This window comes from Parus major, chromosome 6 (assembly GCF_001522545.3).
Source record: "Parus major isolate Abel chromosome 6, Parus_major1.1, whole genome shotgun sequence".
NCBI classification, from domain to species: Eukaryota; Metazoa; Chordata; class Aves; order Passeriformes; family Paridae; genus Parus; species Parus major.
Window position 1 is genome coordinate 21,745,104 of NC_031775.1, and position 22,917 is coordinate 21,768,020.

Genomic DNA, 22,917 nt, shown 5'->3' on the forward strand with positions numbered 1-22,917 from the left:
AGGCATCCTGACTGTGCAGGGAGGGAGCTGATGCTTTAAAGAGCTCTAATAGTTTCTCGCTTTTTGGCCCATCTGGGTGTAGCAGGAACAGTAATGAGTCAGATTAGTTGGAAAGCAAGAGATTTGCTTCCCTCCCTCCAAACCCCATTTCACTGAACCAAACCTAAATAGTTTGCTGCTTTCCTTTTTCCCCTTCCCTTTTCCTGCCAGGTCAGTGGAGAACGTGTTTCATGACATGCTTTTTTTAACCTACAACACGATTTTTGAAAAAAGAAGATCCTCCCAGAGTTTCCCTTTCTCGCTGGCTGACTTCTCTGATAGCTTTGGAATAGTGAAAATCCAAAGGAAAAAGACTTCTTCAACAGTTTTGATCACTTCTAGTACCAGCAACCATTTCTGGTCGGGTTACAGGAGCAACAGAAGAGCAGCTTTGTGGCCTGACTGAGGGCTCCTTGGGAAGAGACAATCCTGTCAGAAGATGAACCTGCTGAAGAAGAAAAATCACCCCCAAACACCAGTTGTCTTTCTACTAAATTTTAATTTATTTATTTTTTTGTTTTGTTTTGACAAAGACATCTAAATTATACACTGAGTAACAACATGAGCAGATATTGCAAATAACCCTTTTTGGTGAAATACAAAAAGGGAATATAAAAGAAAGAGCTTGCGTGGACCTGGCTGGCCCAGGGAATGCAACAGCCGCTGCCTTTTGCTTTTGGAGAAGAGTGAGCATGTTGAAGTGGGCTGGTTCCATCCCAGTACACTTCAATAAAAAGAGTCTGGTGACCAGTTATAGTTTTGACAGAGAAAAAAGTCATTAATGTGCAAGAAACATTATAGGTAGTGGGGAAAATGAGAGAAGGTTGCAAGAGGCTTTGGCAAGCATTCTCCAAGGGCAGGAGAGACATTCTCCAGCAAAGCTGCGGTGGAGGACACGGCCACCACAGCTGGGGGAGGACATGAGTCCCCACACCCTACACTCATGGCCAAAGCAGGGGCTTGAACTCAGGTTTTCTGACATGCCCTTGGAGAATTTCACTTCTCCAGCACCTCTCCTCTCCAGGGCCAGGAGCAGGAGAGGTTTCTTTCATCTACTGCAAAGGTAAAACCAGATTTAATGATGTGAAAGTGAAGCACGGGATGGGAATTAACCCCTGTGACAAACATCCCGAGGTCTGTCCATCACTCGGAGCCTTTAAATCATGGCTGGGTTTCTTCCTACCAGAGGGGCTCTGGTTCAGCCGTGAGTCACCACGGCAGGGTGGGGTTTAACGGGCTGTGTTATGCGGGAGGTCAGGAAAGAGGAACACAACGGTCCCTTCTGGCTTTAAAAATCCAGGAATTGATGGGACAAGTGGCAGAGCTCCACCCATACCAATGAGACGCTAGGTTCCCCCAGCCTCACTTTAAAGGAGGGTGAAGCTGACAGCGCTGGAAGGACAGAGCCCTGTGTGTGCCACTGCCATAAAGCAGAGCAGGGCTGAAGGGCTGGCAGAGGGGCAGGGGCTGCATTGATGGGTGGCAGGCGTTTCTGGCTGGCCCCACACAGTTGCCCAGGTGGTTTTTAGCCAGGTGCTGCCCAGGGCAGAGAGCCCTACAGAGGCCATAGCAGATGTAAATACATTCAGATAAGGAGCAGCAAGTGAACAGAACTTCAAATCCTTACACATTTTCACCAGGTTGCACAGAGAAACGTTTACAATACAATGAACATTTACAGCCACCACTGCAGGATGATATACTAAGACATGGTCATTTTAACCCCCCGCCTCCGTCCTCCCAGCACAGCTCACTCTGTCACGGTTTTTCTCTCTTACGACCTGGCACAGGAAAACCAAATTAACTACTGGGTTACAGGTGACGCTCTGGCAGGTACAGATGCGCACAACCGATACGTGGGGCTACAAGCAAACATAACGAATGAGCCAGCAAATGTTTCTGAGTTCAATAAGGCAATTTCTCCTTCCCAAATAAAATGATAGGAAAATTACTACATATTTATTTTACATGCATTTCCAAGTTTAACCAATGTGAGACTTAAAAAAACCACATTACCCTCCTGGATGCTTTTCAGCCCCAGGAAGCCAACTGTGGGCACTGGTAGGGTGTCACAGACTAAGTCTGCCACTGCTAAAAGAGTAGGGAGCGGGAAAGTACCAACTCAAGTCCCTTGCAAGTGTGAAAGATCAATGCCTGAGCCCCGAAGGGTGCATTGCCCTGCCCTGCCTGGGCCAGAGGAGAGATAACCCAAGCATTTCCCCCCTGCATCCAGTAAGCAATGAGCAATGTGGGCAAATCCAGAGCTTGGGGACTATCTGTCACAAAGCTCTGCCACTCAGCCAGCACAAGCCTGCCCACAGGAAAGGGCTGCAATTCTTTACATTGCTTGCATCAGGCAAATGCATTATTTGTAAGGAAAAGGTGATCCTGGGATGAATTTCTCCTCCTTGGACTGACCCAAGAGCATGCCACGCTCAAATTTGCAGCGTTCCTGATAAGCCTGCGCAGCTGGGGAGTTACCGAGCGAGCTGCATTTAAATGAACATCTCATCTTATGACTCCTTACTCAATCCATGCAAAGCCGGAGCTGTGTCACTTTGTGTCATTAACGATTGCTTAACAGCTCACTTGAGCCCGCTCTACCCCCCCACCCCGCTCCCCAGTCGTCTGGTTTTTAAAGCAAGGCTCTGCTACTCCGGCATGCGTGTCCTCCCTCCCTGCTGGAGACAGATGCACTAGGAGGGTGCTGACTCACGGACGCAGGCAGATTAAACTTGGATTGCTAAAGCAGTTGCTGTCCCAGCTGTCCCTGTGCCCCCAGCCACAGCAAAGACAGCTGAACTACACACAGATCATCCCCGAACTGCTACTGTACATCCTGATGTATGGGGGGACCTGGAATGAGCCCCAGATGACTTTAATATGCCAAGCTGTAACACGTAGGCGGCCAGGGGCTGCTTCATGTACAGTGCAGATGTTTGTGCCGTGAGGTGGAGATGTCCAGGGGAAGGGAGGAAAAAAGAGCTGAGAGCTCCAGGGCTGTCAGCCGTCTGCCTGGGTCCGTGAGTCAACTCGCTGACGCGTGGTAAAGCCACATGCTTTAGTTCATGCAGCTTTCCCCATCCTGCGCGACTGTCCGTCTCCAGGAGGTGGAAGGGGTAATACAGTCCCCAGTCATGCTCTGGCCTTTCGCAGGCAGGCAGCAAACAAAGCTGGCAAGCAGGGCAATGGGATTATTTTACCATCTGTGCATTAGAAACTGGCCCAGGAGTCACCAAGCTCGCTTCATGCAGGACATGGCTACTTTGGCGTGCTAATCACTCCTGCTCCCTTGTCAGACTGGGGATAGATTTGAATTGGGGAGGAGGAGGTGGAAATCACATTCTCTTTCCTATTTCAGCAACGGTGTTCTTTTAAAGGGAAGCCGCCCAGGGAAGAATGAATGCTCATTTTACAGAGCACTTCCCATTTGCTATTCACCAGGATCCTCACCCTCCACCTGGGCAACCCACAGCTGGCATCAGGCTGGGGGACCTCAGGCCTTGGACAGGAAGCCTGCCTTGGGACAGTCCCCCACGTCCCTGGAAGCACCAGCAAGGCGTGCTGAGGTGGTGGGGTAGGAGAATACATTTTGCACATTTCAGAGAAAGAAACCTGGGACCTGATATCTCATTCTAGAAAGTAATCATGGACTTAATTGCATTTTCCTGCAGAGTTGCCTTAACATCAAGGGAAAATCAACAGGGATTGTTCAACATCAAGACTAATCTCACATATGGAACTTATTGAACGGAGTAACAACGTTTTTGCTGGCTCAAGGTGAAATGCTGGGCTAAATTCTCCTTCAGCTGCGAGAAAAGCCCTAGGCACGCTCATCCTGCATTATTCCAACTGTAAAGAGCTTCAATTATACACATATAACCCTTCTCTCCCTTCTACAGCAGTGTCGCAATGCAACAGTGCCTCGTTATGATCAAACTCCTCTTTTATGGCTATAGGAATATGTGGAAGTCTTCTACCCTTGTTACACAAATGACTCCTTAGCAGCTTTATTTTAAGAAACTACCCACAATTGGTAACACAACTGCATTTTATCTGTCACTGAGGGGAAGCTGTGACTGACGCCCGAGCGTGTCCTCAGCAACCGCGCGTATTAGGGCAGCTCCTATGCATCTAAGCCACTACAGTAACTCACCACTCCCTCTGCTCCACACTGAATCAGTCTTGCTTCTGCTTACAAACTTGCTTGCTAATCAGACATTTAATACTATTTATGCATAGGGAGGAAATATGTAATTCCTTTATTCGGATAAAAAAATCATAGTAAAGAGCAGGTCAAGTTCCAAATCCAGCAGTAGGTTTAAACCGATGTTGCTCCCTTTTCTCTCTCTTTTTTTTTTTTTTTCTTTTAACAGCTGTAGCTGTGCACAGATGGAAAAACATTTGGTCAGAAAGCAGCAAATTAGTGTTTTCAGGCTAGAATTCTGCTCCCACCGCTCCTCCATTTCCATGCAGCTCAGAACGCTTTACTTCTTCTTAGCACTGACATTTTTGCACACCCAGTTCATGCCGTCCTTCAGACAGAGAAAGGTAATGTTAGTCAAGTGACAGGAGGATGAATCCCCCAAGCCCACCCCACCACCATTCAGCAAGCACCGTGTTCTGCCTTCTTATGGACCCCCTGCCTGCCCTTCTGTCCCCATAAACCAATGTGGGTTCAAAAAATAAGTGCTTCCTTGCTTGGTAGATGTTGTCACACAGAGGTTATTAAATCTTTCATCTGACCATAAAAACGTATCATCATCTCATCACGTTGCTATGTGTAGGTCCTTCGAGGAAGGATCACTTTGCAGTCAAGGTACGTCAGTGGCAGATGAAGGCTCAGTTCCAGGTTCAGCTACAGATGATTTGTGTAACCTCGGGCAAGTCATCTTATCTTTGAGACTGGATTTTAGGGGACTGTTTGCTATACAGTCAGCCCCCTGTTAAGAAAACAGCTCTAATTTTCTGCTCATCTGCAAGCCTTGAAATCCAGATCCATGAAAGTCACTGCAATAACCAGACCTGGACCCTGGTCCTGTTCCTCAGGGCCCCCACAGAAAATGGGCCCCTCAGGATCCCACAGGTTTAGTGAGAAGCTAAGTGGTCATGTTTTAAGAGACTGATATACTCTTGTAAAAATGTGTGGGTGCCTTCTCTGGCCAGTGCAAGCAGGACAGCAACACTTGTGCTGTGAATACCTAATTTGTGAATTTATTGCTGAGATCCCAGAATGGGAAATGCTATTGAAAGCCAAAGCAACACTTCATCTGCTCCTGTCACTTACCCGTTAGGAGAGATGCACAATGGAGCACAAGATGCTCCTCATATTTGTGTCTCGTCAAATCCCTTACCTCTATCCTACCTACAAGGTATCTCTGCAGACAGGGAGGTGGAAGGCAAAAGGTAGGGTTTTGGGAAAGAGAGGGAGGGCAGCACATCTTTATGTTTGGAAGTTAGGCAAATGTCACCTCAGAGTTTAGGGTGGAGGGATTTCACTGTATTGTGTTCAATGGTCATTTTTGTATCATTACAACAACCTCAGTTAGACCCTAAGAAAGGTCAGAGCTTTTGGGCAATCATCACTGATAGCCCCACAAAAGGCTGCCAAGGACCTCAACTTCTCCAAGGACAGGTAGCCCAAGGCAGAGTATGGCAGGCCTTTCGGCTGAGCTGACACTCACTGCCATGTCTCTATGTTCTCCCTCAGCCACAAAGGTGGTGGCCATGTCACAGGGGAGCTAAAGAGTTAAGAGAGAAGAGAGGGAGTCCTCAGGGCTTAATCAGAAGCAGAGAGGTTCTCACTTGAAAATACCAATTCACCTTGATAACTGCGCTATGTGACACTTCTTATCTGAAGGGGAGCAGCAACTTTTGAAATCAGCCCTTGCTGCTGTGTTAAATAAAGAATAAGTGAGCCCAGTTTGTGCTGGGGTACACATGAGGCCCTACACTAATAACACTTCTAACTCTAACCTTGGGGAGGGTTGGTGTCTCCAGTTTCATTTATTTATCTCCCCAACAGACATCAGTGTAAAACAAATTGTCTGAAATCCTCAGAGCAAATGGGAAAAGATGAGCAGTAGATTCATTTTAAGGCCCGGTAGCTTTGTGTCTTCCCCTTTCAATAACACTGATAACCTAGGTGTAAAACATGTAATGCCTTAAGCAATCAATAGCATGGTTTAAAGCTTATCACTTTAGAGAGAGAGGGAGCGAGTGATTCCCAGCATGAGGAATGCCAGGGCTTAACAATGGGGCTAGAAGGAGAGGAGTCAAGCCTTTGACTTGATTGTGTGCTTTAGAAATCTGCATGATTGCCTGCAAAGAGTAAAAATAAATAAATAAATAAATAAAAATGCTCCCACAATGATTTCAGCTTCCCCTGCCTCGGAAGCAATAATCACATTTGCACACATCATGGCATACAAGGCAAGCAGAGCTCCTCATTCATTTTGAATGTAGGTTTATTTGCTGAACCAGAACAGCTGAGACAGCTTAAAGTAATAAATATCAGCTGACACCCTCTGCTATTCAGCACAGTAATCCCAGAAACAATACATCACTGCAAAACAACAAACACGCATCCTTATCTTCTACCTAATCTGACCACAACCTGAATTCACAGTGATTAAAACTCTGCCTGCTGCCATTGGGGAACTCGGCAAGGGGAAAGGCAGACCACTGCAACACCAGCACAGCGAGGGTCATAAAGCAGAGTTTATGATGGGATTTACCATGGCTGGGAGCCTGACTGCATGAAGCATTTAACGAGGGCAAAAGAATGACATAGCAAAATGCAAGAGGAAAGGTGAACTCCAAACACGCTTGAAATACGTAAGTAGGTCACCAAACTTTTAAAGCAGGAATAGATTTTAAAAACTCTCTTCTAGCATGAATTAATTGACAGGAAAAATCACGTTTAATTGTAAATATCCCCCTGCATGACAGTGATCAAGGGAAAATTAACACGTTCAGCTGTATCAGAAAGGTGTATGTGAGATGCCTTCCTCAGCTATATCAAGAGCTTCTGGTACAACTTTTTTTTTTTTTTTTTTTTTTTGAGGGCGGGGGAGGTTGTTCTGCATTGTCCCCAAATGCTTTGGAGAATACCAAATGCAACGGAAAGCAAAAAAAAACCTAAAAGGTACGTTTGTAGTTTTTCTACCTACAGTGTGAAGCAGGACAGAGCATTGGTAAAATAGAGAAATCCAGAGAAGCTGCTAGAAACACAAAGAGCTGCTATGGGAAAGGCACATGGGAAGGAGGAAACAGTGCTTGAAAGAGTCAGGTCCTCAAGGAGTCAACTGTTGTCATCCTTTGTCCCTGCACATTCTGTCCCTATATCTGCATGTTTAAAAGATGGTTCTGGGAAGAAAGTATAATCCCTACAGTAACATTTAGATTTTGATAGATGTCCTTGTGCTGCTTTGTTGAGACACAGAGACATTGGCAGGTACTCTGAGGATCGAGGCGGATACAATATTAGTATTCCAGCCTCAAGTCAACCCTGGGAAAACTTAGCCAGGGAAAGATTTCAGATCTTTCAGCTTTGCCTCTCTTAGCTCCTTAACAAGCAGCTAGTAAACTTTACCAAAGCAAAGAGAGAGAACCCCAGGGAAGAGGATAACGCTCCTTGCAGAGAAATGCTGCTCACAGAACCCCGCCTTGCTGCAGTCCCATCTGCTATTGTGCCAAGGGAGTTGTACTCCAACGCCCTTTGGGAAAGTACTGGTAGAGCCTTCCCTGGGAGAAATAAAAAGTCCTGTTTAAGATTAGCCCACTGCTTGCTTATTCTCTGCATTATCAGCTTTGCGGCTATGGGAGTGAAGTAATCTGACTTCAAACACGGTGAACAAGTCCCTTCCACCCCATAAAAAGCCTCGCGATTTCTGCTCCCCTGCAAGCCTGGGATCAGGCAAGGCCACAAACTTGTGACCCCTAATGTGACCTTAAGGACAGAAAAGCTTAATCCTTTCATGTAATCCTCTGTCTGCCATAACAAATTGGGTCAGGCAAGTGCAAAATTCTCAATCTCTAGCATTTTTGGTATGCGTTATTTTAACTGTCACTTTCTTCTCCCTCTGCACAGCCAGGACTGTGCCTTCATTATCTGTCATTTCCTTGCACCTCCAGTGATCATACAGGCTGGCTTTTACAGGCTCCTGCCAATACATTATCCATTGTTTTTTGCGTGGGTGAAAGCTTATTTTCTTGTCCTCTGGGACCTTGTATCCCTGATGCAGTGCTGTAGACTCCCTCCTTACCCTACTTAAAAACCAGAAGACAGTGCCCTGTAATCTGGAAACATGGTTACTTTTCCTCAACATGCACAGGCTCTGCCTGCCCCAAGAGAGCTGCAGTCATCAAAACTGGTTTTAAGTTAGATTTACAAATACCTCCAGAACCTTGTTAAGATGTGGAAGATCCCCATCCAGCCTGTTCTGTTCTAAGCTCTGCAGATACCACATTGCCAGGGATGGTCCTGCTCTGAATCATGCCCTTATGAAAGTGTTAAATTGCAGCATAGACAAGACTTAGGTCTTGGGCTTCATTCTCAACTGGGTAGAAACAGCCAGGGAGGAGACAGATGCTCAGCCCTTCCCACAGTCCTTTGGGCCAGATGGGCTCTGGCATAAATTGGAAAAGTTTAGTGGCTACTCTCAGTTTCACTGGCTTTTAATGGTCTCTAGAGGGTCATTATGTTTGGGAGACTCTGGACACAATACACTGCATCATCATTCTGGAGGACAGTTCCTCGGGGCAGGCTGAACTGCTGCCTTGATTGGAGAATCTTGTTTCAGACAAGAAACAAGCTGCAGAGCACATATTGGTCCCAAACCTCGAGTCCTATTTAATATCACACCCTAGTCCCTAAATAACACCTCAGCAAGAGAGGAGGCGGAAAAAAAAGGGGGCTGGCCAGGGTGGTATGTACAAAGCTTTTGCACACCAAGGGCTACAATTTGAGATCTGGTCACAAATACAACACCAAGAGAGCCTACGTGGCACCAGAGAGTCACTGTGAGGCAACAGTTCCCTTATGTTCCTCTGCTGTCATCAGTAATCGCCTCCCTCACTTGCTGTACCCTGTGCCAGGGTCTCAGTGTAGGCTGGTCAGGACACTGTTCCAAAAGCAGAGCCCAGATGGCTGCAGCCAGGAGAAAAGGCTTTCCTGCTTTTTAACTGGGGCTGAGGATAAGATCAGACCCAAGCAGACATTTTGCTTGAAAAAGCCTCGATGGCACCATGAAGTCTGATTAACAAGACAAGTGCTGCCCACAGTTATAGTCAGGAGGTAATGAAGTCTTCAGCTGGCATAACAGGGGCTGCCAGCTGGCATCCAGAGACACTACATGGAGTTTCCAGTTAACCCAGTCACCTCTCTTTTGAGCCTGCTCAGGGCACTGTTAGGCCCCTTTTCCAGAATCCCTAATGGTTAATTTTAAAAGAGAAGATGACTATATGGATTCCCCCCCTTAATTAACAGTTTTATTAAATAACCCATTTCAAATAATAGTTAAATTCTCTAAATTTATATCATTCTATTAACCATAATCTAATCTCATTAACCTTGAAATCCCCAGTCTTAACTACCCAGTTCTATACACAATGGTGCTAGCTGCTAAACTAATTAAATGACCTTCAAAGTATTTCTCCTTCATGTATTGGCATTATTTATCTTTGCTTGTTGCTCTTCTTTCAAGCTATCACAAACATCTTCCCATATGAACTCTGTTCCTTCATGTGCTCAGTACAAGATATGCCACCACTCTTCCTTGCAAAATCCATCAGCAATGTCTCCAGTTCTACCCCAGCTAATACATTCCATCACCTGTGATGGTTGGCATGCTCACTCCTTGGCTTTCATTCTGCACACCCGATGCTTCCCTACCTCCATTTATTTTGCTGCCACTCATTGTCATTTCTCAAAGAAGTCCTTAAAGTGGTGACCTGAGATTTAACCACACATGGAGAGCTCCTGTTCTGAGCCTCTGGTACCTGTGGCCCTGGTGTACCCCAATCCTCAAAAACATATTTCCTCATCTCAATCTTTAAACAAGTTCTTTGAGTCTCCTGAAGTTTGACCTCTCCTTAACGTCCCAAGACTGAGACACCATCTCTTCCTAGGCTGATATGGGTTTAGTTTAAAAGCCATCTCCCCAGACATTTTGTTCAATTTGCAAGGAAAGGGAGTGCTTGACATTCTTGCTGTCTGATTTGACAGGGCTTAAGTTATGACTGAAGAGAAATGTAAGGGCTCTTCTTCTATAAACTATAGAGAGTTTGTGACTTCCTGACTTTTCTGCAATAATCATTTATGGAATAAGCTGCAGTATTTAGGGCAATGAAGTGGGATGTTATCTGGCCTGCATCTAAACTAATTTGCCTAGATAAGCATGATGAACAAAATACATAGGCCTGCAAATACTTCTGTTTAGTTCTGGTCTTCTATTTTCTAGAAGTGAATGCAGAAGCAGATTTCATTTCCCTGGCAGAGGGTATTGGGCTGAGTATTTTGCACCACTGGATGATTAGGGATGTGCTGTGCTTCAGGGAGGAGGCACAGTAAGAAGGTGCTGTCAATGGAGAAGTGCTCAGCCCATTCCGGAGAGCCTACAAATCTGCCTGAGAAGGAAGTACATTTCAAAGCTCAGGAACAGAAAGTGACACTTCTTCCACATCCAACACACATCTCTGAATTTCATCTGTCTCTTTACTGCCTCTTTGCAGCTGGAGAGCTCCCGTGGACTTCCATAACCTAGAGAAGGGCCTGAAGAGGGGAGGAAGGTGATCTATGTTTGCCTGAAACCATGTCAACTGCAGCCTCGTTTTCCTGGTCAGATTTCTTTGGACGGTAAACTTCAGAGCAAGATGAGAGCCAAGCTGTTCACAACACTGGCTACAAAACAGCTGAATTTGTAGTTTAGCTAACTAAAGGCCCTTTACAGAATACCACCTACTACACTGAGGTCTAAAAATCAGGTTGAGAATTTTAAATCAGGACTGCTATACTGGGTGAGACTAACAGTTCATCTAGGCCAACATCCTCTTCCTGGATGCTAGGGGAAAAATCATGTTGGAACGGGATCTGCCTTACTCTGCCTTACTCTGTTCTGCCCTCCCAGTTCATGGCCCAAGCTGTTCCTCAGTCAAAAGCTGTCTCCAGATCTTAGTGGTCAGTGATTGCCTGCACGTCCCTTCTTTATAAATCCATGTAAGCATTTTTCTGATACCTTTTTTTTCCTTATACCTTTGGTCTCCCCAACATTCTGTGCAAACGAGATCCAGAATTTAATTATGCAACTTGCAAAGAAGCACTTATTTTTATTTATTTTAAACCGTTTTCTGGTTATTTCATTAGGAACACTCCTCCTCTAGCAATGTAAAAATAGCATACAGTCTGACATTTTTATACCTTATTTTCTAAATCCTGAAGATATTCCCACTCTCTGTCCTCTCTCTTCCAAACTGTGAGTCCTAATTTATTTATTATCCCTGCATACAGATGCCACTCTGTGCTGCTGATCATTCCTGACAGAGGATCCTCAAATCTCTCCTAATTCTAAGCAAATATATGGACCATATTTTTTTCTGGTTAGGGTAGTTAAGAGCCTAGAAGAGGTGACCTAGAAAGGATGTGGAATTTACATGCCTAAAGATACTTATAACTTGACTGGACAAGACACTCAGCAACCTCCTCTAGACTCACAGCTATCCCTGCTTTAAACATTAAGTTGGTCTAAAGATCTTCTGAAGACCCTTCTACCTAATTTTTTGTGGGACTTTATTATTCTTCTATTACTACTAAAACCTTTTTAAATGTGGCAGAGACAGAAATTGAGGTCGTGTTCAAGGTATGGGCTCACAATGACTTCAACCTGCTAGAAAAGACGTTTCTTGCTTTCTTCTAATTGTCTAGCACTTGAATTTTCCTCTCTGGCCTTTGACGAGCTCTGTTCCCAAGGATCTGCTTCTGAGTAATGGCAGCTAATTTTGAGTCCATCATCGTATGTGTATAATTAGGATTGTTGTTTCTCATGTGCATTATTTTGCACTTGTCAACACAGAATTTCATCTGCCATTTTACTGCCCACTCAGCATGGAGGGCTGTTTCTGTGACTCTTCACACTCGGCTTGACTATCCCGAACTGCTCTGTAGCATCTGCAAATAAGATTTTACTGAAACTGCAGTGAAGATAAATGTCTCCACCATTCTGTTTCTTTAAATATCAGTGAAGGGAGTACTCAGATTTTTAGCTCTGCAAATACTCCATTAATTCAGGAAAGCCTAAGAGTGAAATAAACAAACCTAGGTCCCATTTACATTACAAAGAGCTACTATACCGCAGGAACTGACTACAGCACAGGAGACCCAGACACAACTATTACAGTTCAGCATAGGGACACGGTGCAGGCCCCTACATGCTGACATTAGAAGTGGTCATTGCTTCATATGCAACACTTGCATTTCTCTAGATCAGAAAAATTCATCAGTTTTTCTCTCTGGTGCCTGGCTTTAGTAAAAAATGACATCAACAGCAAAGGTAAATCAGATTTCTAGAGTGCACACTCATACCAGTCAAAGAGTTAATAGTAAAAGACGATTTGTTTTGTGAGAATGATTAACCTGACAGCAGTCTCTTTAAAAGAAATCAATGTCTTCATCTGGGCTAGCTAAGGGCTCCTGGCTGGGGAGGCAATCGCTCTCCCCTTTACTAGGGATGGAGAGATCCCAAGGGCCCACAACTCTCCCTTCCCTTTGCACAGGCCCATAGACACACAATCCCCCCGTTTTGCACAGCAAGGCTTTGGATGTGCTGACCCTCATCGGTGAGGCAGCCAGTCCAGCCCCACCCTGCAGATCAACAATCTGTTACAGATGGCCTGCTGGCACAGCAAGCCTTCTGCAGAGCCTCACCTGTACTCCCTCTCCTGAAAGAGCTGAACAAGACTGGATCTGCCAGACTCTGTCCCGGATTGTGTGTAGGTTCAGTCCCTCGGCAATCTCCGAAGCAGGGGCAGCCGTCAGCAAATCCTGCTTGTTAGCGAATATGAGCACGGGGACTCCACTAAGCTTTTCTTCATCCAAAAGCTCAGCCAGCTCCTGTATCATTTACAAGGGAGTGGGGTGGGGGGAAGAGGGTGAGAGGGAAGGGAAGAAAACCTTCAACCACCAGTGCTTGTCTTTAATTAGAAATATATTTAGGGCAAATGCTAGAAGAGTGTTCCAGTGAAACCTAGATCTTATTATACGAGAGCAAAAATGTATACAATCATCTCTGCCCAAGGTTCAAAATTTCTTCCAATTACAGGTTAGAAAAATCTTCATTTTGGTCTGAAATTAGCAGTTGCCTTAAAGGCTACAACTCTGTGTTTTACCAGTCTCTGATCCCAGGAGACCAAAACTGATGAAACAGCAAAAAACCATGTAAATTGGCAGTATGAGCAATCTGTCTTAAGTTATTGCCTGACTGACATCTGTACCTGAGCAACCGTTGACATTGGCCCTGATATCTTTGCTAATCATGAGTTTCAAGGGGTTGTTCAAAGTTTTAATCACTGCAATTTAAACAGAAGAGGCCTCCTCCCACCCCCCAAAATAGAAATCTCCCTCCCACAGGAAAGTGCTTTTGAAGGCATTGGTTAGCTGAAGATAAGGTAGATCAGCCTTAATAGATGGATTTTCGCTCCAAATGCACAGCACACATTTGGTGGCATTTTAAAAAATGGGCTTGTTCATTCAAAACAATTTTTTGAATAGCTCAAATCTGAATCTACGGCGGATCAATGATGGCTGAAATACTTCATGTCTAGGTTGTGCAATGGTCTCATGTGAAACTGGCACTCAGTCTCAAGTCACTTCCCTATGGGAACATATGACAAACTCAGCAGAACATGAACCTGTAGGGACTGCTGGCATTGCAGACAGATGAGTATAGGAGATTTTTGTGGTCTCCATATTTAGCTGGAAAGGTCTCATGCTCTCAGATAATGTTCTAACATCTTTTACCTACTGAATAGAACCTTCTGGAATAAACAAGTGCAGTTGGGAAAATGCTAAACTGCAGTGGAAATACAACTCCACCCCCTCAAGAGCAATGTTTGGTTTGGAAGCCAGGATGAGAGGATGGAGTTATAAACAGAACTGGCTGGGAATTTTTCAACCAAATAGGTCTTTCATCTGACACAGCTGATTTATTGAAACCAAAAGTGTTTGTGGAAATATGAGGAGGGGTCTAGGCTGGCTCCGCCTGACTCAGGCAAGTAATCTAGGCTTCTGCTTCCTTTCCATCTTTTTTGCCCAATGAATATTTAATTACTGATATAAAAGGAAATAGCTCCAGCAGGGGAAAGATTCTCCCACCCCTAGAACAGCCAACAGTTCTGCTGTTGTGGTGTGTCCATGAGACTTGAGAGGCAAAAGATCAAGTGTCTCCTTCAAAACAGGCAGAACAGAAGGCTTTAATCTACATCTCCCATTTCTGTGGGGTAAATCTATTGCTAGCTATTTTGGGACACTGTCACTTTCTGAATTTTACACAACAAAAGTTTAAAAGTCCTATTTTTGTTCCAGCCTAAAACAAAAAAATGTTACAAAACATCAGAACTTTGCAAAACGGAAATCTTATTTTCTGGCCAGTATTAGTTAGGAAGTTCTTAGCTTTTTTCCAATTACATCCAAAAGACAATCAAGTCAATATGATTTCCATTTCAGCTTTGTAAATAAGAAAATAGGATACCTCAGGGTCTTGGTTTGGCAAGGTTTAAAGGACTTAGAGAAGTTTGTGCTTTCAGTATTAGGCTCCATTTGCTAGTATTGTATAACTTTAATGAACACTGTTCTATTTAAACGGAATTAGGCTACCTATTTTCCTTGTTTCACATCTACCAAAATAATCTGTATTGATGTTGAAAGGCAAGTCTCTTGAAATGCAAATTTCCTTCATAAACAACAAAATCCTCTTCCTAACTTTTGTGAGCAAGGGGCACTCAGAAACACTGAGTTACTTCAAAGGAAGCTGGGCATAAGTAACTTACCTGACCTGTTTCTTCAAACCTCTTCCTATCTGCACTGTCAATGACATAGATCTGAAAAAAGAAATGACAGGAAAAGTTACTCTTCCCAGAAGACACTCTTCCACAGTAGCATGTGCTTATGTGAGTTGAACCTACTAATTATGCTTTTGGGCACAAATATCCTTGCTATTATTTGCAGCAAATATTGACAAAACTTCACGATGCTCTGAAAAGAGAGGAGCCACCTCTTTTAATGCCAGGGGAGTGGACAACCATGTGGGTAGAATCAGAAAGGAGCTGGCAGCAGTACTGGGGAGGGATGCTGTCACCATCTCCACAGCATATATTATCTGAAAAGAACCAGGAGACTGCTGGTATTGTTTCAAACTTATTGTTACAAGCTAAAGGAGGGCAAAACCTGAGGAGCCAAGCACGGCCTTTCACCCCAGCAAAGTGTACAAACACTGGCCTGGTGTGACTATGCCGTGCTGCCCTCTAGCATCACTTCCTCAATAAGCCACCAAGGCACACAATGGCAGTCAGGTGACATATGTTGGAATGTGTTGGAGACAGTGAGTTCATCTCCATCAGATGCAGCCTCCTGGAGAGAGTGGTTTGGTATGAGGGCTGGATTCAGCCTGCAAGACTTCAGTTGCCATCTAAAAAAATGAGGAACCTCAGTACAACATGCAGGCAAGAATAGACTGGTATCCCTTTTTCATTGCTTGATACGTGAAGGTTTTTGAAGAAGGATGCTGGGACAGCAGACAGGGACAGGACTGGTGACAAACACTGAGCATTTTGCTTCCAGTCACTGCCATACCCCATCAGTAGTGATTGAAGCTGCTAGCATGTCATCTGCATGCTCTTTGGTGGCTTTCAGGGAGCAAGTGTCAGCCTGGTTTTCAGGGAATAGATGAGCACAGCATCCCGCCATCAAGATAAATGGCATCCTTGCAGGCAGTCTCAGCATAAGACTCCATAATTTCAACCAAATAGTAGGGGGAGGGAAGGTCTCTAGCACCAATATCTATTAAACTATAGGCACTCCCTTAATGAGCAGCATTTGTTTGAAATGGGACCAAACACACAGCAAGAGAATCTGTATGCAAGGCCTGAGGAGGTAACCCAGCAACCCCCAGCCGCTCTGCAGATCACTTGGGGGCTGATGTGCACTGACAGAGGCTGGGGGACACGCGGCAGGGCTGGACGCAGCTGCGTGGGGATGTGTCAGCAGAGCATGCATCCGCTGCCACGTGCTGGGGACCAGCCCGTGGGCATGGCGGGACACACGGGCCTCTCCCTGTAATGGGATCCCAAGCACGTGCACCAATATTGCATCAGCTACACACGTCCTCACGGCCCCTAACAAGCATCCACCCCTATGCATCCCATCTAGGGTAGGACCAAATGAAATGAAGAAGCTGCAGGGCTGGCAGTTGTGTTCTGGGGTGGGAGTGGACTGTCGTCTGTCCTCCCTCATGGCATTCCTGGGGAAGTCCACAACACATGGACGCAATGATCGAGTGCTGCTTGTGAACTGAAAGGCGGCACCTTCCATATTATGGTGCTTCTCTAACTGGGAAGGAATAGCTCTGGGTCCAATCCAGCCAGGCTTTCTCCTGCACCGCTCACTCCTCACTAGGGAGTTGTTTTGCAAGAGGAGAACTAGAGACAACAGTGCTTGGGGCAAAAGCCACAAAAGCACAGCACAGAGAAAGTAAAGTATGTGCCGAGTGCCTACTTCCAAACCAGCAAGCACAGTGCCAAATAGCTGCAGGTGCCTGTCTGAATATGCAATCAGCCAGATATCCACACCTTATTTGCCTGCGTTAAGCTTCCAAATATCACAGGTGTGTGATGCAAGACCAAGCTCTCATTCAAAGGCACCTGCATGGATTTGAATTTGTAATTACTTCCTGCTTTTTAGTACTCTTTAGAGGGTCCTTTCTGTTTTATGCAATACAGTTTAGAAGAGAGAAACAGGGGGTCCTGGGAACTGTAGTGTGTCTCATGTCCAACTTTCTTTTATGGCCAAGGCCACACAAGAGGCTGTTTTTGGCTGTGGTGGTTGGTAACATAGTTTGCCAATTTGAACACCATGTTAGAGAATGGAAATTTGAGAAAGAAATTCCTGTAAAGCTGGGTACCTCCTTTGAGAAACAAGCCAAAACACAACCGGGAGTAAATGGGTTGGGCAGAAATTGCAAGTGGTGGAACTAGATGAAGAAATAGCTTGAGGGATAAGTTGGCTCAATTTATAAATGCACAATCTGCACCAGGTTTGTCAGAGGGTAAAATTGCTGTTTAAAACAGAGGTGAGGACTGGCAAAAGACAGAGCGAACCATCAGCATACACATGATCCCAGATTTTGTGCGTATGGAAATAGAAAAGCACTGCCCCAACACACCAATATTCCCCACCAATACCTCCCAGTTTGGACCTGGGTGTCAGCATGACGTGCAGGTACAGGAACTCAAGTCCATCTGTGCACCAGCTATTTCTCTGAATTCACATTGCTGCTTCCCCCATACTGATTCTGCTTCTATCCACCCATTTTCTCACTCTTATGAAAAGAAGGGGTTTCTCTGTACATTGCTTTAACTGGGGTGAGAGAGGGGCAGGGAAAACAACTGCTTTCATCTTCTTCAGGCTTCAAGTTCATCTTTATTTCTGCACCTCCCATGCAGCACACACTGGGAAGGGTGGAAGCCCACAGGCTGGTGTAGCTCATTGTCTTTGCCAGCAGAGTCTTCCAGATATTGTTTTGTGGTTGCACAGCCTCTGCAGCTTGAGCACCTGCCACAGCAGGCAGAGATCCCAATGCTGCTGCTTTGCAGGGCTGACCTTGATCTGCACACTTACTGCCTCCCCACCACACACAGCACCAGAGCCTGGGCTCAGTGGGCACAGTTACCTCACAGCCACACCATGTCTCTGTCCTCAACAGCCACAGAGGAGCACAGTGTGTGTCCTGCTCATTTCTCAAACACAGATCTTAGCCCATGGAAAATCTCACAGCTTGCTTTACAAAAGCAGTCAACCAGTTTTATTCAGCGGTGGCTGTCCTCAAACTTTAGATTCCAAATTAAGGCTCAAAAATGAAGATTGGCAAAAGAGAGTATCAGGGGGGGTTATCAGTCACATGTAAATAACAGCTTCATTTAGACAATGTTTTCTAAGCCTGCAGGCACAGCCAGGCCTTTCAGCAACTGGACACGAGCCTTGGTGAAGAGAGTCCTATTACTAGTTGCACTGATCTTTCTGTTCAAGTGCACTGAAGCTCCTGACACATTACTGAGTATGTGTGTGACAGGAGGGAGGAATGGTGTCTTTCTGAGAGAACTTCCCACTTTCCCATGGGAGCCTGCAGACCTTGGCTTTTTTTCGGTTCCCACAGGCAATATTGCTTGGGGCAGAGAGAGGCCTGCAGTTTGCCTTCATCCTGGCATATGTGGTTGCATGCTAGAGGTGATCTTTGAAACTAGCCAAGATGGCACCTGGAGGGTCCCAGGGCAATGTGCTCTGGCATGGAAAAACAAAGGTCCTGCATTGTAAATATAATTGTGGTCATCTGTAGCTAATTGTAAGGTAATTATAGCTAAGTTATCAAAACCATTAAAAGACAGTCTTATGATTAAAGGAGCAAAAGTAAAGACAAGGGGTCTCTCTGTGTCCCTTCATCAGAAGCCTTCCTATCTGATGCCAGACAGAACATCTAATTCTTACACCTCAGTTTCCCCACCTATAAAACAAGGCCACCATACTGACCTACCTCTACACATGATGCTTAAGTCACTAATGCCCACAACAGGCCTCCAGAGTCTACAGTGAAAGGAGCTATAGATGGGTAAAGTACACGTTATTAATGTTCTTTCATTTGAAAGAGACTAAGATGAGAGGAAAGGAACTGGCTATAAACAGCACCATCCTGTGAAAGTAAAAACATGCAACCGAATGATTTCTGCAAACATAACTGTATTTTTCTTACTGCACTCAAGCAATCTTGCCATTTAGCTCAGAATAACTCCTGTTACAATGGCAATGGTGTTGCTGAGGGTTGGGACATTACATTACTTGTTTCTGAATTTCTGGCTAAGACCTTGGAAAGCCATTGCATGAACACAGCATTCAGCTGCAGCCAATACTCACAAGGATATCAGTGTTTTCAAAATAGTTCCTCCAGTATGGTCTGATCTTCCTCTGTCCGCCTATGTCCCATACGTTCAGTTTGAAGCCTTGAGACTGTACACTTTTGATGTTGAAGCCCTGGAAAGAGCAAAAACAAAGCCACATAGAGCATAAACCTGAACGACTGGAGCATGTTCATAGCCAGACATTATCACTTTATATATTCCATGCCTGCAACATGCAGTGAGATGGGCTGGGCAGCCACAAAGATGGATCAGCTGTGGGAGAGGCACCAGCAAAAGCAGCTGCTAAACCATCAGTTTGTCAGTATTCTTGGGTCAAGGGTTGATGCTGTCATGGCTATGGAGACATATGATGCAGTTAGTGCCCTGAGAGGGCTCAGCAGGGTGGGTGCAGGAAGAGGTGGGAGAGCTTCAGATAAGGAGAAAACAAGGGCACTGTGAGAAGCAGGATTGAGCTTGTGAAAGCTGAGTAGACAGTCACAACTAATATGAAGCCAGAGGTCTCAGCTCAATTCGACACGACACAGCTAATGCTGGGCTTAAAAGAGCAACAGCTGCACGTCTGAAGGGTCCATTTCATCAATTAGAGCACCAACTGAAAGTGCATTCAAGTAGAAAAACAGGATGTGGCGTGGGCTGGCAACGTGCTGCCACACCACCCAGGGGACCAAGGCTTGGAATGAGGGTGCCAGGGCTGGGAGGTTTGGGAGGCAGCTACAGGGTGGGGGGAAGCATCTCCCATAGCTCTCTAGCAACCTCCTCTGGAGCAATGCTGCAGTGCTTCTCATGGGAGCTATCCCTCTCCTCCAACCCCTTAAAGTTCAACAAAAGGGCAGGAGAGACATTAGGGAGGAGCACTGGTAGAACCCTTGGAGCTGGCTGGGTGAAAGATGCAAAGAGACAAGGGTTTGTCCAGTGCTGCAGCATCCACTCTACATGTCTCCTGTTTGACAAGGACAACAGGAACAAAGTCTCAAACATGCAACCCTAGCATGACTCAAAAGCCTTTTGCAGAACCCCACAGCACTCATCCACTTTTGTACTACCTGACCGATCTGGCCTGAAGCTCTCTGGCTCCTTCAGGAAGCCTCCTCTTAGGCAGAAAAGACACAAACTTAATGGTGCACCAGGCTCCAGTTGTTTTCCCTTTTACTGAAAGACTCTGATGAATCATTAGGGCTTTATGTAACATTGCAGGTGGGACCACAGTAACTGCCTCAAGAAGGAAAGGCCTTCCTCACCTGTGTTGGGGTGATGTGGCTGATGTCCTCTGATGCCAGCTGTTTCAGGAGTGTGGTCTTGCCTGCATTATCCAGTCCCAAGAGGAGAATTCTCACCTCCTGGTCTGGGGTGCTTTTTAGTTTGCGCAGGATTGACAGTAAACCCTAAATGCAGAAGAAAGACCATAGCTGTTATTTCCCCACCCCAACTCTTGCCCCCCAATGTCATGTCCTCCTCCCTTGAAATGGATTGTCTGATGGTGGGTCCCAAGACACCCTGAATACTACCTTTCTGCAGTCCCTATTCCCATTTTGTTTCCTACTCCTCCCTTTGACCCTATTTGCTTCTGTCTCAGAGTATCAACAAGGTCTCAGACAGCGCAAAAAATGTCACGCAGTGGGGTGCCCTGTTGACTGCACTGCTCTTGTCACACAGCTGTTTGGCATTCCCTGTGCCAGGGAGACAGTGCCTATGTATACCATGTGCAGAAGCTGCAGACCAAGTCCTTGCAAGCTCTTCATTACTTTTATCAGAGGAAAAACCCCATTAATTTGATCTGCCTCCTAGGTAACTGCAGGTTACAATGTACCTGACATTGGTTCTTCTCATAGTAACTCCCTGGTCATCTCAAACCCCATTTATCTCTCAAAAACAAGCTGAACCCATGGGGCACGTGCAGTTCTGATTCTCAGGATGTAGCACTTAACAACTATCTCAGATCACCACACATCCTCACTAAGAAAAGCACAGTGGATTCCAGTCATTAGCCAGGCTCAGCTCTCTGAGCTGACAGTATCACTCAGGATTAGGAAACAGAATATGCAGGTCAGCTCATTTACAACCGTGCACCTTACAGCAGCACACCCAAGCTTTTGTCAGTGCCACCAGTCAGAGATCAGCACCTCACTAAAATGGCTGGAAAAATATCCTGGATCCTGGCAAGTAACAGTTGCAGCCAAGAGCACAGGAGCAGGCTGTGACACCAGGAATTCCTGGGTGTCTTTGGGCATGCTGCCATGCTGCTCAGCAGTCCCTGCATGCCAGGGACCCCTCCTCAGAGCCGAAGCAACACACACCACACTGACACCCTGCCTGCGGACACAGGTGCTCTTGCTACTCATTTGCCTGAGAAAATCCATGAAAGAAATACACCTACAGCCCGCGGTATTTCTGTTCCATCTCTCTCATACAATTCCCTTGTTGAAGCCCACCAAGACCAAGAGACAGGAAGAAGTTCAAATATCAGCAGAAAACTGAGCCCATGGGGCCCATATTTCAAGCCCTTTTGTTCTCCCAATAGCAAAATGGAGACAATGCCTCTTGTCGACCTGCAAGGGTGTAATCAGTTGAATGCCTTGAAGTGCTTTGTTGCTATGAGGAACTAAACCCTCTAAATATTCCTGCTGAGAGCCAAGGACTATTTGAGCATTGAAGGTTGCTCCTGATCTGCTCCAGATCACAGCAACCAGAAACTTGTCCTCAAGATAAAGAGCTGCACATTGCAGTACAACTGTCACATCTGCAACACATCCCCCTTCTCCAGCAGTGTCCTTCTGCCCACTCCCAACCTCAGCCATTCAGCAAATGCTGCTTCCGACTGCTCACCTCACTGCTCCCAGGTGGGAGTGCTTTGGAAAGAACTCGGCACTACAGGTCGTGATGCTAAAGCTTTTAGTAATGCTCAGAGATTCAAATGCATGTGACATCTGATCCACCCCTGTAAGCATTTGCAATTTCAGAGTAATTTATTTGGTTTCTGTTAAATTACCAGCTACAGCTGAAAATGCATGTGCAACATGTAAGAAACAGGGAGAAGGAACTTAGTAAAACCGGGTTTGAAAGGTATCTGTAGAAAGCTGAAGGATTGCCACTGTTGCTGTGCTTTAAAAAGCACTGTGGAAAGCTGAGGTTCAGAAATTCAGAGCTTGTGCATGCAACAGCAAAACTGCAGTCTTACTGCCCAATAAGCAGGCTCAAAGTATCACCTATTTCATATATTTCATAGGTGATAGGCAGGTAAAAAACTGTGAATCCAGACCCTGCTCAAGAGCTGTGAATTAGTGTGGCACGTGTGTTACATCAAATTAGAAATGGGCTTTGCTTGGTAGAGGGTGCCATGCCTGCTCAATACAGGCACAGGCACAGTAAATCCCTAAACAGCTTTTAGTTGAAGTGTACAGGCCTGTAACACCACGTGCTGGGCCCTGAGGGCCAGATGCTCACAGCTGGCTCTCACCCACAGGCCCATGGCTAATGAATTTGAAGGGCTGTGTTCAGTGCAGCCAGTCACTGCAAGCCCTGCCAGCCCAGCAGCTCATCTCCCCGGCCACAGTGCCCAACCCATGTTCTACCCTGATGATGGGCTGCACACTTCCACACGTCCAAGGGAAGAGAAAAGGAACAGCAGCAGAAATACCTCTAATGGTTACTTGTTTATATGCATGTCCCAAGTGCCCTTGACATCATTAAAAAGCACAAGTT

The 22,917-nt window shown here is 45.6% G+C and overlaps 1 protein-coding gene across 1 annotated transcript; it reads right to left on the reverse strand.

Moving 5' to 3' along the window:
- Positions 1-518: 518 nt before the first annotated feature.
- Positions 519-22,684, reverse strand: ARL3 (ADP ribosylation factor like GTPase 3). Its single transcript, XM_015632468.1, has 6 exons — positions 22,673-22,684; positions 20,457-20,600; positions 19,214-19,330; positions 15,082-15,132; positions 12,962-13,147; positions 519-4,574 (listed from the first exon to the last, which is right to left on the reverse strand). The coding sequence occupies exons 1-6, from the start codon at positions 22,682-22,684 to the stop codon at positions 4,527-4,529; spliced, it is 558 nt and encodes a 185-aa protein (XP_015487954.1). The 3' UTR covers positions 519-4,526.
- Between the last annotated feature and the right edge of the window lie 233 nt (positions 22,685-22,917).